The sequence below is a fragment of the Acomys russatus genome, chromosome 6 (genome assembly GCF_903995435.1).
Source record: "Acomys russatus chromosome 6, mAcoRus1.1, whole genome shotgun sequence".
In the NCBI taxonomy this organism is placed as follows: domain Eukaryota; kingdom Metazoa; phylum Chordata; class Mammalia; order Rodentia; family Muridae; genus Acomys; species Acomys russatus.
The window spans coordinates 35,406,532-35,423,677 of NC_067142.1; the positions used below are offsets into that span (position 1 = coordinate 35,406,532).

General features: G+C 51.2%; 1 protein-coding gene across 1 annotated transcript in view; it reads left to right on the forward strand.

Annotated features, from left to right (window-relative positions):
- Positions 1-17,146, forward strand: part of Cacna1s (calcium voltage-gated channel subunit alpha1 S) — a 66,375-nt gene that overhangs the window by 36,265 nt on the left and 12,964 nt on the right. Inside the window, 17 exon segments of the mRNA XM_051147487.1 lie at positions 468-574; positions 577-602; positions 1,336-1,465; positions 2,075-2,134; positions 3,856-3,962; positions 4,434-4,521; positions 4,756-4,863; positions 7,342-7,394; positions 7,660-7,806; positions 8,230-8,431; positions 8,587-8,745; positions 10,255-10,365; positions 11,570-11,653; positions 14,912-14,968; positions 15,838-15,966; positions 16,177-16,242; positions 16,742-16,833. Coding sequence (XP_051003444.1) covers positions 468-574; positions 577-602; positions 1,336-1,465; positions 2,075-2,134; positions 3,856-3,962; positions 4,434-4,521; positions 4,756-4,863; positions 7,342-7,394; positions 7,660-7,806; positions 8,230-8,431; positions 8,587-8,745; positions 10,255-10,365; positions 11,570-11,653; positions 14,912-14,968; positions 15,838-15,966; positions 16,177-16,242; positions 16,742-16,833 — 1,726 coding nt within the window.

Consider the following 17,146-nt stretch of genomic DNA (forward strand, 5'->3'; position numbering starts at 1 on the left):
TCGACAATGTTGTCTTTTAGAATCCTAACCCAGGAGGGAACCTCAAACTCTGTTTTCCCACAACCCTCTTCTCCTTGTTCAATTTTATGATTGGGAAGGAGAAATTAAGAGAGGACACAGACTTGTCTGATGCTCCATGAGGGGAGGGCCAGACCCAGGCCCAGAGACTGTGGCGACCAACTACTGTTTAGGATGTTGTGAGTCTAGTCCTGAGACAGAAGACGTAGGAACCACACTCCTTAATCTTGCTCCTGGCCCTACAAGCAGAAAGTTTTTGGGACTTTGCTGCTAGATTCTGCACTATGAACCAAGAGGGGAAGGCCCTGGCTGAACCCTGCTAATACCTAGTGTCCAGAATTAGCCTTTGCTTAGTAGCCTCAGGGGCTCTTAGGCGGGGTTCTGAGCACAGAAGTGAAGGGTCTGTCAACATGTAGAAAACCCCCTCGTTTCTTTGCCTCTCCCCACAGGGGATGATGAGGAAGATGAGCCTGAGATCCCAGTGAGCCCTCGACCACGCCCTCTGGCTGAGCTGCAGCTGAAAGAGAAAGCGGTACCCATCCCTGAGGCCAGCTCCTCTTCTTCATCTTCAGCCCCACCAACAAGTAGGTAGTGCTTTGGCAGCCATGTCAGGCAGCTGATGAGCTTTCAAAGACAGTGGCTTCCCTCCTCTATGCACGGTTCATTCCTTTAGACTGCAGCCCTGTACTGTGTCAAAAATGCTGGGGGGGTGGGGGGTTAGCTCCATGACAGAGCGTTTTCCTAACATGCATGAGGCACTGGTTTCAATGCCTAGCACATACAAAAAAGTTAAAACACCTTTAAAATGGATACAATGATAGTATAATCTGAGAAAAATGATGCTTTTTAAGTCTTACCAGTTATTTATACCTAAGAGGGGTCTGTGTTGCTAGTCCCCCTCCAAGGTCACTTTTAGGCAGGGCAAGGAGAGGTCTGGGGGAGTTGGGGCTTTTATTTGTATCACATTCTTCAGCTGGGGAATAAACAGATTCTGTGGCGTTTCTTCCGCCCCAGGGAAGGAGGTCAGCCCGTCCCATGCTGGGCTGGAATCCTCCTGATGGTGGGTACTGGTAGAGGAACAGGTAATGCAGGCTTGGTTGGGAAATATGACCAAAGACTAAAGGAGCAAAGTGGGAGCCGAGTCCTGTGTCCAGCCAGGGGATCGTGCAGCTGCAAGGCTCTACTCATGCCCTGACCACAGGGGTAGGTGGGGGAGCACACAGCAAGCAGATTCAGCGTCCCTCTATAGGACAGAAGTTAGTGAGGCCCGAGCTTCCTGCCTCTCACAGCTTCCATCCTCCCAACCCTCCCCACCAGGATCCGTGTCCTGTGTCACCGCATTGTCAATGCCACCTGGTTCACCAACTTCATCCTGCTCTTCATCCTGCTCAGTAGTGCCGCACTGGCTGCTGAGGACCCCATCCGGGCCGACTCCATGAGGAACCAGGTGATGGCTGGTTCAGAACCCGCTCTACACTGGGGTCTAAGTTCAGTGGCCACAGGCATCAGAGTTTCTTAGAGTTGAAGTTTCTGGAGGTCTGGGACTTCCCACGGCAGTTTCTAAAAGTGCTGGACCCAGCAGAAGCAAGATTGGCCAGATCTGACCTGGCCTGGCCTGAACAGTGCTGGCCCTGGTGATTTGATGGCGGTAGGAGCAGTAGTGGTGGTGACAATGATGGTCATAATGGTAGTGATGTTAGAGGTGGCAGTGAGAGTAATAGTAATGACAGTGATGGTGGTGATCACAGCGATGATGATGGTGGTAGCTGTTTAATGATGGTAGTAATTGATGTGGTGAGATAGTGATGTTACCGGCGGTGGTGGTGGTTATGATAATGATTGTAGTGATGGTAATGGTGTTGGTAGTACTAGTAGTGGTCGTCATGGCAATGATGATGGTGACAACAATGGTGGTGGTGGTGGTAGTAGTGGTTGTCATGGCAGTGACGATGGTGACAATGGTGGTGGCAGTGGTGGTGATAGTGATGATGGTTGTGGTGAAACCATTGCTTTGGCAATTCTCTCACTGGTTGCCTCTACCTTGTCCCACCTCCAGATCCTTGAGTATTTTGACTATGTGTTCACTGCTGTTTTCACCGTGGAGATTGTCCTGAAGGTGAGTGAAGACTGCAGGATGGACATCTGTGGCTTTGAAGTTTCTCAGGGCTGAGTGGCCCCAATTTACACACAGTGATTTGCTTGGGGACACTGGTAAGGAATAGGAGAGAAAGAAGACAGAGATGGATAACGGTAGGAAAGGGTTGTTGTATCCAGGAGACCACACAGGGCTTCAGATCCTGGGCAAAGGGGGTCAAGACAAGAGAGCCGGTGGCTGAATGGAAGGCTGGAAACAAAGTTACCCTTCTACACGGAAGACACCGTTACCCTTAAGTGAGCCTGGAAGTTGGGAGTTGCCCTTAGACCTTTACTCCAAATACCTGGCAAGTTCCTCTCCTAGAGTTCTCAAATAAGTGACCATTGGGGAGTGTCCTAGAAAGGTCAGGAGCATCATATACTGGTTTTACTGCAGCTGCTACATGCTATAGAGTTTAGCTATTTGGAGAAGCAAGCTACAGGTCTGGAAATGTCCTCGACCTTTGAGGCAGAGGAAAGCTGCCAATGCCACACCTTGCTGTACCGCATAAAGGGCAAATGTTTTTATAAATCAGGATTTCCCAGCTTTTGAAATTTTGTTAAAAGTTTCGTTTTTTGTTTTTTCTTTTGTTTTTTTTGTTTTTTGTTTTTTGTTTTTTTTTTCCAGACAAGGTTTCTCTGTGTAGCCTTGGCTGTCCTGAACTTGCTGTGTAGATCAGGCTGGCCTCAAACTCACAGAGCTCTGCCTGCCTCTGCCTCCCTGAGTGCTGAGGTTACAGGTGTGAGCTGCTGTACCTAGCTTGTTAAAGTTTAATCTCACACAGGCTGGGGATGTGGGCCCATTGATAGAGTACTTGTCTCATGCATAAAGAGCTGGCTTGGATTCCTAGCGCTGCATAAAAGCAGGCCTGGCGGTATATACCTGTAATCTGTAAAGTTGGAAAGATCACAAATTTAAGGTCATCTTGGCCTATGTAGTGAATATAAGGGACCCTGGATTATTGACTAGGACAGAAAGCAAAGTTCTCTTATCTAAATAAGAGACAATTGCTCCGGTTTGGCTTTCTACAACACAGCCCTCTTTCCCTGTTGCTGAGGTGAGCACACTAGGTTCAGGCTATCACAGTAGCAGACTCTGACGCGCAGGAGGAAGCTGCATCTATGACTGGAACCCAGAATCACAGGCCTTTATCTCCTCGGATGGAAGGGGAGGGGGCGTCTGTATATAAGGACCAGAGCACAGCAGAGGAAAAAGTGCTCCCTTTTCAGATCTTTAGCCATTGACAGTGGAGCAGAGGGAGAAGGCAGCTGCGCAGACGTCAAGGAAAATGTCAGAAATGGGGTGTTAGAGTTAGACCTTGAAATCAAGCTACACCAGCAAGGTAGTAAAGATGAGTTCTTGAGTATGAGGCCCTGAGGACTTCTAGCCTGCCTCTCAGGAAGCAGGAGGCCAGGCTCCCCACCCCTGGGAAGGAGAAGGAGCTGAGGCCCATGATAGCATCAGGAGAAAAGAACTCCTCCTCTGAGGGCAAAGACTGGCACAGGTGCTCTGGGAATGCCCAGGGATTTATCTGAAGCAGAGAACAGAGGGAACACCCGTGGGCTACAGCAGGGAATTGAGTAACAGGACACTTCCTGACACAGTGGGCACTCTCCAGAGCAGATCAAGATGAGACATCCTTCTCTGGGGTGGGAAAGCCCGCTCCTCCAGCTGCTTGCTCCAGATGTTGCCTCTCTCCCTAGATGACCACCTATGGCGCCTTCCTGCACAAAGGCTCATTTTGCCGCAACTATTTCAACATCCTGGACTTGCTGGTGGTGGCTGTGTCGCTCATCTCCATGGGCCTCGAGTAAGCAGTGACAGGGTCCAGTCCTGGTGGTGCGTGGGTGCTCTGTGCTCTGTGCCTCAGAGCAGGAGTCCTAGCCCTGTGGGTGGCTGGGCTCCAGGCTGAAATATGAGGGTAGCTTGGGGCTGTGGTTAGGAATATCCTTGGAGGGGAGGAGGTCCCCAGCTGGGTTAAAGTGACAATGCTAAGTCCTAATCCTGGAGACCAGAAAGGGAGACAAAGAGAAGGCAGTCCTGAGAGTAGCCAGCATAGTCCCTACTCTGGTCATTTCTAGTCTAGTGAAAGAGACAGAGTCTATATCCACAGAAGTAAACCAATGAGACTATCCACAATGAAAAGGGAACAGCTTTACCCTGGGGTCAGGGAGGCCACAGGAGGAAAGCTCCAGATAGGAGGTGACAAAGCTCCTGGCTACCGCCTTCTGACTGGAGCACACACACCACTCTAGGCCCCAAACCAACTTGCTTCCTGCAGGTCCAGTGCCATCTCTGTGGTGAAGATCTTGAGGGTTCTGAGGGTGCTGCGACCACTCCGAGCCATAAACAGAGCAAAGGGGTTGAAGGTGAGAGAGGGCCCCTTTAGGGGAGGGGTCTGCAGTCCTGCCTGACTTCAGGTCCTCAACGCAGGGTCTCACCTTGTCCATCTCTGGTGGTGGGACTGAAGCAGGCCAGCCAGCTTTCCTCATGGGCCTAGCTCTACTTAGGGGGCAAAATCTTGAGTTCCCTGGTTCCCTGGGCAGGATAGTGAGGTGCAGAGGGGCAAGCCCAGCACCTACCAACTGCCTCTACCTCTCTAGCACGTGGTGCAGTGCGTGTTTGTTGCCATCCGCACCATCGGGAACATCGTGCTGGTCACCACCCTCCTGCAGTTCATGTTCGCATGCATTGGAGTCCAGCTGTTCAAGGTGAGGCCCCGCCTGATCCATCTCCACCTGGGCCAGCTCAGAGGCCTTCACAAAAGGCCTTGGGGGAAGAAAACCCCAAATTGTGAAAGCAAATGACCCTGAATCTGTGGTTTTAAAAACTAGCTTCTGCTTCTCTTACCGCCCTTGTCATTGGGTCTACTCTTACTCAGAGACCCTGAGTTACCTTTCCTCGCACCCACTTGCCAACCTTCACCTTGTTAATGTTCTTTTTATAAAACTGGCTTTGTTTCTCTTAGATTTCCTCTTAACACTACTATCACACAAATAATTGAGTCTTTTATCATTTTTTATAAAGCTTTATAACATAATCTTGAGCAGTTTAAGTCTGTTCTTAACTCTCTATGTTATCATGACTCCATCTTTGCCAAAATCCCCAAGCTATTTGCTTTTTAGTTCTTTCTTTGCTCCAGCTGAATCTTCTTCATCTCCCCCGCACCTCTGCTTGTGGCTAAATCCCCTGCGGAATCCCCTACTTCCTCTTCTAACTCCTCCTCCCGTGGCTGGCAGGAAGTCCAGCCCTATTCTCTCCCCTGCTCAGCGACTGGCTGTAAGCTGCTTTATTGGCATACAAGGGGACAATTGGGGACCAGAGTTTATACAACATTGAGACAGTAGATGTTCAGAACAAGGTTTGCAATCAGATATGGGGGCTACAGAAATCAGCATTTGAATTGCACAATAACCTTATGCCAACACCACCTACTCCATTAGATCTGTCTACAGCACTCCCGGCCCAACCGCCTTCTTTGCTGCAGCCAGGCTTTGCAATCCATGGTCCTGGCTGGGATGTCTGGCACCCCCACACATCCCAGGAGCCTCTGCAGAGACAGTCTTCATAGCTCATCTATAGCTGACCATATCCTACTAATACTTTCCTGGGAGAACACAGCTATTCAATGTCTTACTAGGAACCTCCTCCCACAGAATGTAGATTTCTGGGTGCCTTGGTCTCTTATGTCTTCTACAGGACCCTGAAATTGCTGCTAGAGTGTGCCACTTCCTATCATGACTCAATTGATAATGCTATAACCTATGACACACAGTGGTGTCATTTCATTATTATTCATTCAACCAACATATAAGAATCACTTTCTCAGTAGATATGCCTGGGCCTTAGCTAGGGTTGAGGGACTCAAAGGCAAAGCCCTGATCCTTCTTGAGGGCAAGGTACAGGCTTTGAAGAAAGTGCTCAGCATCTGGCCTCTAATGGTCCCTCAGAAGGAGGGGTCCTATTGGCCACTGCCTGGCAATCCTATCAACCAGCTGGACATGGCAATGGATGCCCACCTTCCCTGTAGCCTCCTCCTCTGTCAGTGTGCAGCCCTAGAATCCCCAAGGAAGAGACTATGTTACTTAGCTCTTAGGAAGGCACCAGGGCCAGGGCCTGGGTTGCAGGAGCCCACTAACACAAAGCCTGAAGCAACCAATGAGCATTCACCTTTTCTTTGGCTCCCATGTCCTCTCTGTGCAAGAGCAAGGGATCTCCAACATGCCACATCTGCCCTCTAGTTTCATCCAAAACCCTCAAGGTCTGGCCATCCAGTAGCTAGAAGTGTTGCTTGTACAACCTGCCTTTTACATCACAGTTTACTCTGGAAGTGTGTCACATGCACTCCACATGGTGTTCCTTTTTTACTTGGGTGCTGGCTGACCATACCCAGATCCCTGCTCGGCACCAGCCAGGTCCAATCTCTGCTTCTCCTCCAGCCTCTCTTCCCTCACCTCCACCCTCTGCCCTGGAAACCATAAAGAAGGAGTGCCCTGAACAAATGGAGCCCTGAAGGGAGACAGGGCAGCTGGGCCCCTTGACCGAGGCATTCCCCTCTCTGGGCCTTCCAAGGAGCTGGACCAGAATTTATTCATTTCAAGCCTAACTTAGTCTTAGGGTGACCTTGCACCCCACAAAAGCTTTTGCAGGTGTTCAGTATGTGATAAAGACTAAAGGAGAATGTGCTCTTGCTGAAGGCGTGTTTGGGGAGATCGGGCCTTGTCCGGGATGTGCTTTCTAACTCTGAGGACAAAGTAAATTCTCAGATCCCTAGTGGGAGGGTCCATCTGTATGGCTCTTGTTTCCTTAGCAGCCTTAGGCTTCCCTGGGGCAGAAGAGGAAAGGTGAGAGTGGGGCACGTCCTTTCCCTCGTACAGTGTGGACTGTGACGGGAGCCTCCGTGGCCACCTTTGTCAAAGGAGCTGGGCTGGGTATGCTCACATCCTCAGGTCCAGCCTTGGCCACTCCACAGATGCCTATCTAAGGCAGCAGCCAGGCTGGGTGCGAAGCCGCTGGGGAATGTGAGGATGGATGATGACGGCCTTGCCCTCAGACTAAGAGAATAAACGTGTCCTCCCTCCAGACAGCCCTCCTCTCCTTCCCCCTCCAACCCAGCGCCCACAGAACCCACTTTTCTACTCTATTTCCATGACCATGTCTCCATCCCTCCTTTTCCCTCCTGGGTGCAGGGAAAGTTCTACAGCTGCAATGACTTATCCAAGATGACCGAAGAGGAGTGCAGGTACACCAACCAGGCTTTGCCAGCTGATGGCTATGAGAGGCTCATACAAGGAGCACAGTGACCTTCAGGATGGGAACTGGGTACCAATTTATAGAATCCTAGGCCTTTAGTAGCCGTGGGGAGGGAATGCCCAGCAGCATCCTTCCTTTCTGTCCCAGAAATGGGCCATCATTTCTCTGGCAGTCACTACCAATGGCCCAGGGGATGTGGGTGGAGTTGAGGAATCCCGGCCACACTGTGGGGTGACTGGGGCCCTCTGTGCCAGGGGCTACTACTACATATACAAGGATGGAGACCCCACGCAGATAGAGCTGCGTCCCCGCCAGTGGATGCACAATGACTTCCACTTCGACAATGTGCTCTCAGCTATGATGTCACTCTTCACAGTCTCCACCTTCGAGGGCTGGCCTCAGTGAGTAAGACCTGGGGTCTGGGTCCAGCATGGGCACAGGTAGGGTGGTGCCAAGGAACCAGAAGCCCCCACTCTACCATGCCTGCCTGTGGCAGTGCTCAACAAAACCACCGACTCATGCCACTCTAAGTGAGCCTGGCCAGAGGACTCTGACAAAATATGCCCAGTCTCCTTAGAATAGCATGTCTCTCTGCCCACAACAGAGTCTTAATGGTTGGCTTAACAGTTGATATGCCCCCCCCCATGGAGAGGCAGGGTATGTTCTAGCCTTCCCTAGACTAGTTCTGCCTTCTCTCACATTTATTGGCTGCTCAGAAAGTTCTCTCGGCTCCCATGGCCAATGAGATAATACCCATCCTCCTGGCCCGGCTCTCGGTCTCATTATGCCATCCCTACTTTCTTCTTCTCTCTGTCCACTCCAAGGCTACTGTACAAGGCCATAGACTCCAATGAGGAGGACATAGGCCCCATCTACAACAACCGAGTGGAGATGGCCATCTTCTTCATCATCTACATCATCCTCATTGCCTTCTTCATGATGAACATCTTTGTGGGCTTTGTCATTGTCACCTTCCAGGAGCAGGGGGAGACTGAATATAAGAACTGTGAACTGGACAAGAACCAGGTACGGAGCCACCTGCCAGCGACGAAAAGCAGAAGAGCCCTACAGGCCCACGACGAGAGCCTCCGTTGGGCCCTTCTTAGCCTTTGTACCCTATCTGTTTCCAAGCTGAAGCAGTTCTCACTGGCGCTGACCTGTCCCGCTCTGTTGTGTCCTAGCGCCAATGTGTACAGTATGCCCTGAAGGCCCGCCCACTGAGGTGCTACATCCCCAAAAACCCATACCAGTATCAGGTGTGGTACGTGGTCACTTCCTCCTACTTTGAGTACCTGATGTTTGCTCTCATCATGCTCAACACCATCTGCCTGGGCATGCAGGTAAGGAGATGAGGGGTTAGCCAGACTAAGGCCCAGGGCCTGGGCAAGGCAGGAACATAGAGAAGTCCCCAATTCATCCCGGCGGGGGTCTCTAGAATGCCTGCTGCATGCCAGCTGCAGGATTCAGGAATGAACCGATTCCAGCCTTATGGCTAATTTGTTATGGAGTTAATTTAAGCCTCTGGATAGATGGGGAGCAGGACACGTGTCCTCAGTTTTCCCTTTACTGTTGTAAGTCTGGGTATGAGTTGTTTGGAAACTCCTTTCTGACCTCAAAGGAAAAAAAAAATAGGTTTAGGACTCACAAGACAGGTGTCATGTCCCTCTTAGGAGAGGAGAAACCACATATAGATCATATCATAGTCTGCAGCATTGCTATCATGCTTTAATTAAACATCTGGTCCTGTAAGCCCTATATAATATCATCTCACAGCTAGGTACCCTGCTCCTAGGAGCTGAAGACATGCTCAATATGTGCTAGCTGCTTTTCTCATAACTGTGACCAAACATCTTATATGAAACACTTATGGGAGGAGAGCGGGTTTTTTTTTTTTTTTTTTCCAGCTTATGATTGGAGGAGATACAATACAGTCTGTCATAGTGAGGACAGGCACAGTGGCAGGCTGCTACATGGCGATGGGACCATCTCAGCAGAGCAGGAAGCAGAGACTGTGTGGGAAGCAAGGCTTAGCTACAAACCTCAAGTTTTTTCTCAAACAGCACCACAGTCTGGGGACAGAGTTCAAATACGTGAGCCTATGGGCAGTATTTCACATTTACACAATCACACAATGAGAAGACCACACCCTGTAGATTCATGGGATCATATGAGAGGAGATTCACAAGCTGCAGGCCTTGATCATGTAGAGGAATAGAAGCAATGGGTTCTTTGGGGCCGAGTCAGGCGGCAGACATGGGTGGAACTGCTTGAGGGGGTGGGGCAGTCAGCAGACCCTTCTCATCCACCTGGGGAGGTTCTGTAGAAGGTGTTGGGATTTCACCAACTTAAAAGAAAAAAGAAAAACAGAGTGAGAGTCTCAAGTGGTCCCTAGAGGTGGTCACAGAAGCCAAGGCTGTTGACTGAAGGGTCTCTCTCAATCCCCATCACTGGGGTAGCTGGCGTATAGGATACAGGAATCTTAGATAGTTTTGTTTCCCACTAGACAGTAGTGATGTCAACCACAGAAGCGAGGGGTCTTCTCTTTAGTCCTGTACCATGATGACCGTGCAAAGCCCTAGCTGGGAGAGTGCCAGTTTTGGTCACCCAGGACCAATATTTAAAAGATTTTTTGCAGCCCTGAGCCATACTTGGTCAGTCTTGTGGTTTTTGACCCTCCACTCTCCCCTCTGCCATTACCTATTATGGGATGGGATGGGCACAAAAGGTATTAATTTCTCAGCTCACTGAGCTGTAACAGCCCAAGGACAGTAGGAGCTGCCCATGGAGAGAGGGGATGGGGGGTTGTGATCTGCAGTTGGTAAGCCTGGCACCCCATTTTACCTCTTCAGCATTACAACCAGTCGGAGCAGATGAACCACATCTCAGACATTCTCAATGTGGCCTTCACCATCATCTTCACCCTGGAGATGGTCCTCAAGCTCATAGCATTCAAGCCCAGGGTGAGTGACTGGGCCATGGGGCCAGAGGAGCAGCTGTGGCCTGGAAGGAGAGCCTCTCCCCCTCCTTCTAACAAAGGTCCTTCAACCTAGACTTCCTCTCTCGGGCTGCTCAGGCCTTTGCTGTGCCTCCCATCAAATGCCGGCCCAACAAAGCTTTTGGAAGCCAGCATGGGCTGATGGCATACCAGATGCTGGGCATAATGGACCTGTTCACGTTCCCTGCCTTTCTTTTTGCTTCTGAAGCAAAGCCCTCAAACTAGGAGAGGATCTTGTTTTGTTTCTTAAGGCCTCAAATCCATTTCCACGATCCCATCACAGTCCAACCAAGTTCTGTTCTGGCAAGCTCTGGGTGGAAGTTTTCAGTGGGGCTCTGGAGTGAAGGAGGTTCCCCCATCTAGATCAAGCTCCCAACTACCCTCTTCACGCTGATGCTCTAAAGCAGAGGTTCTCAACCTGTGGGTCGCAACCCTTTGGGGCCACATGTCAGTCATCCTGCACACCAGATACTTACATCATGATTCATAACCGCAGCAAAAGTACAGTTATGGGTTTTTTGTTTGTCTGTTTGGTTTAGTTTGGTTTTTTTGAGACAGGGTCACTCTGAGTTAGTCTTGTCTGTCCTGAACTCGCTTTGCAGACCAGGCTGGCCTCAAACTCATAGCCATCTGCCTGCCTCTGCCTCCTGAGTACTGGGATTAAAGGCCTGTATCACCACGCCCAGCAAAAGTACAGTAGCAACAAAATAATTTTATGGGGCTGGAGAGATGGCTGCTCTTCCAGAGGGCCTGAGTTCAATTCCCAGAAACCACACGGTAGCTCACAACTGTCTATAATGAGATCTGGTGCCCTCTTCTGGCTTGCTGTCACACATGCAGGCACATACTATATTACATAATTTTTTTAAAAAAAAGAACACAAAACAAAACAAAAATAATAATAATAATTTTATGGTTGGGGGTCACCCCAACATGAAGGACTGTATTAAAGGGTCACAGCATTAGGAAAGTTGAGAACCACTGTTCAGAGAAAGAGAATCAGAAGCCAGAAGGAGAGGAGACTTGCAATGATGGAACCCTGGTCTGCCCAGCATCCTGATGTCATCTGTCCATCTGCCCCCCCCCCCCCCGGCTTCCCACCCTGCTGGCTGTCAGAGCTGCTTTCATCCACAGCTCAGGCCTTGCTCTTCCACAATTTTCCTTCCCAGGGCTATTTTGGAGATCCCTGGAATGTGTTTGATTTCCTAATTGTCATCGGCAGCATCATCGATGTCATCCTGAGTGAGATCGATGTGAGTACAGGATGGGCAAAGCCATCACTGGGGTTGGGCTCTGGTTCACTCTGCAAATGTTTATGGAGCACCCATGGCAAGTGCAACATGGTACCCCGGGGTTAGAACCACGGAAAGAAACGTCTTCTGCCTTTAAGGAGCTATGTCCTGCAGGGCAGGATGATGCCTGGGGTGTGCCAACACAGTAGAAATCAACAACTATAGTGGCTCAGCTGTGGCTTGAGGAAGGCATAAGAGGTGGCAGTGGAGCGGAAAAGGGTAGCAAGCCCAAGGCAGGGAAATTTCTGACAGCATGTGGGAGAGAATGCGCAGTGGTCAGACATGCTGGGGTGCCTCAGTAGATCCATACGGAAATGCAGACGAAAGAAGGGGGCTGGACAAGGCAGGGGAGGGTATGGACTTCATGGGCACACTGGCTCTACAGGAAGTCACCAAAGGTTTTGAACATTTTTTTTTTTAGTTTTTTGAAACAGGGTTTCTCTGTGTAGCCTTGGCTGTCCTGAACTCACTTTCATAGACCAGGGATCCACCTGCCTCTGCCTCCCAAGTGCTGGGATTAAAGGCATGGACCACCACTCCCTGCTAGAGACTCTACTTTTGAGATGTTAATCTAAGTGACTAAAAAGGTGGCTCCTCTCCAGGGATCCAGTCACTTATGCCTCTTATTCACCACTTACTGAGTACCTAGGTGTGCCTTGAATGGCTCTGGGTGCTAGAGGCCCAGGGAGGGAGGAGGGGAAGAGATTGTAGGGGGCAGCAGACAATAAAACCTATCACATGACAGGCTACATGAAGATTAAACAAAGAAGGGTAAGGGTGAAGCAAGGAAGCGAACAAGAGGGCGGAGCCAAGATCTGACTAAAGAGGCGGGGTAAAGCCATGCAGCTATGGGGGTCACTGCGCTGTAGGGCAAAAAGAGAATGTGCCAAGGGCCGGAGGGAGGGAGGGGCACGGCTGCTGGAGGCTGAGAACAGCAGCCCCTTGTCTGGAATGGGGAACAGCAAAGATAAGAGCATTGAAGGTCAGGATTACACCTTGGATTCTATTCTCAGATAGTGAAAAGCCCTTTGAAAGGTGTAAATACTGCCAAACGTTAGTTCCTATGGGGTCACTGTGGCTTCCCCTGTTGAGCTTATGCTGGGAGGAACCAGGGCTGACCCAGGAGAGCAGGCGAGAAGGGTTTCCAGGGGTCCACATGGCAGAGGATGGAGTCGGGTTTCCGGTTGTAAGGATGGGGAGAGGTGGTCAACTTAGGGTGTATTTTGAAGGGCTGGGCAGTGGGAGAGAGCAGAGATCTAAAGATCAGAGGCAGACAGCAAAAAACACTGTCCCCTTGGGTAGTCACTGAGCCACACCCTGGAGCCAGACAAGGGCAGAGGAAGCTGGGAGGAAGACGAGACAGAGAAGGGCATTCATCTGCCTAAGCCACTTCAGCTGGGGGATAGTGGGACTCTCCCCAAAGGTTAACTCATCACGGAAGGGGGCTCATCCCAGGCAGGGCTTCCTTCTGAGCCTCCCACCTCCTGCCCAAAGCACCAGCTTGATGGGAAAGACACGTCAACCCTGAAGATGCCTGAGAGGGGGCCCAGCTGAGAGAAGCCCGAGTCTGGGAGGAAGGAGCTGTGAGCTGAGGCTCCAAAAGCTCAGCCCTGCGGGGAAGTGGCACCTTCTGGGGACTTGGCTGCCACACCAACTGTCTGTTGTACTAGGGGAGGATCCTGGGAACCCTGTTCACCTCATCACAGAATGGTGACAGACAGCTCCATCTGCTCAGGGCTGATAGAGGGTGGGCTCTGGGAAAAGTGTGTGTGTGTGTGTGTGTGTGTGTATGTATGTGTATGTGTGTATATTTGTGTGTATATGTGTGTGTAGATATGTGTGTGTGTGTGTGTGTGTGTGTGTGTGTGTGTGTGTGTGTGTAGGAGAGAGAGAGAGAGAGAGAGTATAAATAATGCGTATTGTGCATATGTGCTGTGTGTTTCCACCTATGCTCCGCGTCCGCCAGCAAAACATTGCTCTATGGTCTGAGACTAGCAGATGAGAGAACTCAAAATAGCCAGAACAAACAGGCCCAGTTCTGAGGCCCATGCATCAGAGGCCGCTCTCTTGGCTGTGGAGAGTGTCGGGGTCATTCTTAGATTTTCAAAAGTGGGAAATGTCCCTTTACCAGGGATCTGTGTCCGACACATGATAAGGCTGATTCCTGGCACACAAACTAGGGAAAGGCCTCTTCTGTCAGTCAGAACTTCTATGCCAACCCCACCCTGCCCTATGCATGTGTACTTCCCCGTCTTTTAAAATGTAGCTGATGGCACTGACGAGACAATGTCTAGTTTTACTTGATTTTCATTGTAAGTCAAAAGGCCAGTTGAGGTGAGTGGTTGTCAAACTAGACAAGCAAAGGACCCGTTTGTCATCCAGCTACACACGAGACTCTCCTGGTGTGCACTGGAGCCTCTGAAACCAGGCTGTTCCATACTCATCAGCTCCATTGGCTGGGGAGCCTCAGCAATGGCATACATATGTCCAGCACAATTCTCCAGATGAATATGACATGCAGCCAGGATTGAGGCTTGTGGTACAGAGAGCCTGAGTGCTGGAACCAGCCTACTTACAGGCACATGGAAGCTCAGCAATTACTGCTTTCACCAACCCAGGACTCTAGGAGATGGGCAGCTCGTAAAATATGGCCAGGGAAAAGATAGCCACACCCATAGGCCCAACCATGCTTCTTGAGGAGGCAGGTCTCTGAGATGTGAGCCTTGATCCCTGTCCTAGTCCTGAGTCAGGGGAAACTTAGTGGGAGGAGGGGTCTCCAGTGTCCCCCACCCCACTCTCTAAGAGGCCATCAACCCTGGTTACTGGGGGTGGGGGAAATCTACTTGTAACTTTGAGCAGGTATTTCCAAGGATGCCTTGGCAAGGATGATCCCTGTGCCACATAAGCGAGAGCCAGGAAGACCCCAAGCCCTTGGCACCCATAGGTGTATCTCAAAGATGAGATGGAACCTGTCTCTGTCCAGTCTTCCCTCCCCTTTCGCTCCCTCACCCAGGCCTCTTGCCTCATGGTTCCCATAGAGCTTTGTCCTCCCTCCCACCCACTCTCTGCCCCTGACTGCGGCCACTTGAGGTCTTGGCCCTTTGCCTGTCTTTTTCTCTCTTTAACTCTCCTTGTGTCTGTCCTTTCTGACAACTCTCTTCACCTCCCTCCCATGTGTTTTTTTCCCCCCTTTCCTCCCCTTGTCTCTTTTCTCCACAGACTTTCCTGGCCTCCAGCGGGGGACTGTATTGCCTGGGTGGAGGCTGCGGGAACGTTGTAATTTCAGGCTGCATGAGCCTGTTCGCCCTGCCCTGCAGCTTGCATGCCGAGCTGGCTGCATGGATTGCATGGGGGGGGGGGTGCCTTCAGAAATCAGAGCTCCTTTCCCTAGCGCAGGCCTAGTGAGGGTTGGGGTCTGGGTAGAGGTGGGGGCTCTGTGGTAGAATATGCATGGGCGTAGTGGCTTCCTTACAGCCCTGAGAAATGGATTGAGGATTCTCCCCACACTCTCTCTATAGATGACAGCGCAGTGCGGAGTCTGTCACAGGACCTCCGGGACAGTTTAGCAGGCGCAGGGAATAGGACTAAGGCTGGCACAAAGGGCAGGAAACTTGCCCAACTTACAACACTAAAAAGTAAAGTGGGACAAGAGGGAATGACCACACTGAGTGTATGGCAAACAGCTTGGTAAAGCTGTGGGCACTATCTGGCAGACAATATGTGCCACCAGATAACTTAGTAATGGTTTACAGAGAAGGAGAAATGAGCAAGAAGCCAGCAGTGGGCCTAGCTGCAGCTGTACCCTGAGAAGAATCCCTGCTCTGCTCGCAAGCACAGGCTTACTGCATATAGCTTGGACCAGGGCTCGGCCCCAGAGCCCTGAATCCCAAGATGGTCCAAGGCTATGAGACAATACGGGCTGTGAAGTGAATGCGTCAGGAACCTTCCTGCTATGGACATCACATGCACATGCATGCACACGTACGTGTGCGCGCGCGCACACACACACACACACACACACACACACACACACACACACACACCCCACACCACACCACACACGCGTGCACTGCATTTTCTGCCTGCTCTGCCCCTTATCTCTAAGTACCACCCCAAAACTGATCTCCGGGGCTACCGCCCCACAGGACCCAGATGAGAGCGCCCGCATCTCCAGTGCCTTCTTCCGCCTGTTCCGCGTCATGAGACTGATCAAGCTGCTGAGCCGGGCAGAGGGTGTGCGCACCCTGCTGTGGACGTTCATCAAGTCCTTCCAGGTGCGAGTGCCCAGCCCAACGGGATCCTGGAAACTGACCCAGGGATGCCACTAGCCTAAGGTGGGATCTCAAAGTTCCAGAGCCAGGTCCCTGGTGAGCCGAGGGAGGACACCCCGCAGGGCCCAGGGCTGTGATTCCGTGGGGCTGCAGGGCGGACATGTGAAATGCTTAGCGGACGCCCCCCCTTCCCCCCCCCCCCCCCCGTCACAGGCCCTGCCATATGTGGCCTTGCTCATCGTCATGCTCTTCTTCATCTACGCGGTCATTGGCATGCAGGTGAGAGGCAAGTGGGCCAGGCTAAAGGATGAGTCTTAGCCAAGCTAGAGGTGTATTTGTGGACCTAGACGGGCCGACCAATCACGCAGCTGAACACTGAGCTTTCACATCCCAGCAGCCAATGAGTCAGCTCCAAGCTGAGAGAAGAGGTAGAACTAAAGCCCCAGAGGCTCTGATGTTACCAGCCAGGATGTGGCCCAGGAGAGACCCTAGCATGGGAGGGATATCAGAGGCCAGATCTGGTCTACAGTTAGAGGCCTTCTGCCAGGACCCCTCCCCATACCTTGACTCACTCAGTGCTGGCTGTAGAGAAATTGTCTTCCCACGTTTGATAGGAAGAACGTTACGCGAATGCATTTGGAGTCAGATCTGACATGGCCTGAAGTGAAAGGTGCTAAGAAGAAATGAGGGTCAGGGTGGAGAGGAGGTCAGGCGGGAGAAGTGGCGGGAGATGAGTTGAGGAGACGCTTGCGTCCTGGTTGGCTGTGCTGCTTTGCAGATGTTCGGGAAGATCGCCATGGTGGACGGGACGCAAATAAACCGGAACAACAACTTCCAGACGTTTCCTCAAGCTGTGCTGCTGCTCTTCAGGCACGAGTCCTCTAGCTTTGCTGGGTTCCCCTCTGCACCCCAGGCAGTGCTGGTCCTACACAGGCCCTGCACTAGAGATGTCCCCTGCCTGGCCTGCTGTCACACTTATGAAAACATTGCATTGATGGTTTGGGCACTGAATTCCTCCTGGGTGGAAGGCTGCCTACTCACCCCAGCCAAAGCAGAGTTCAGAGGTCAAACATCCCTCTCTCGAGAGCGATGAGGCCTCAATGACCCTTGACTTTGATCTATGACACCCACTTTTGCTGTGGCTCTAATCAGGGGTAAGAGCCACCCCCACTCCAAGAAAGGT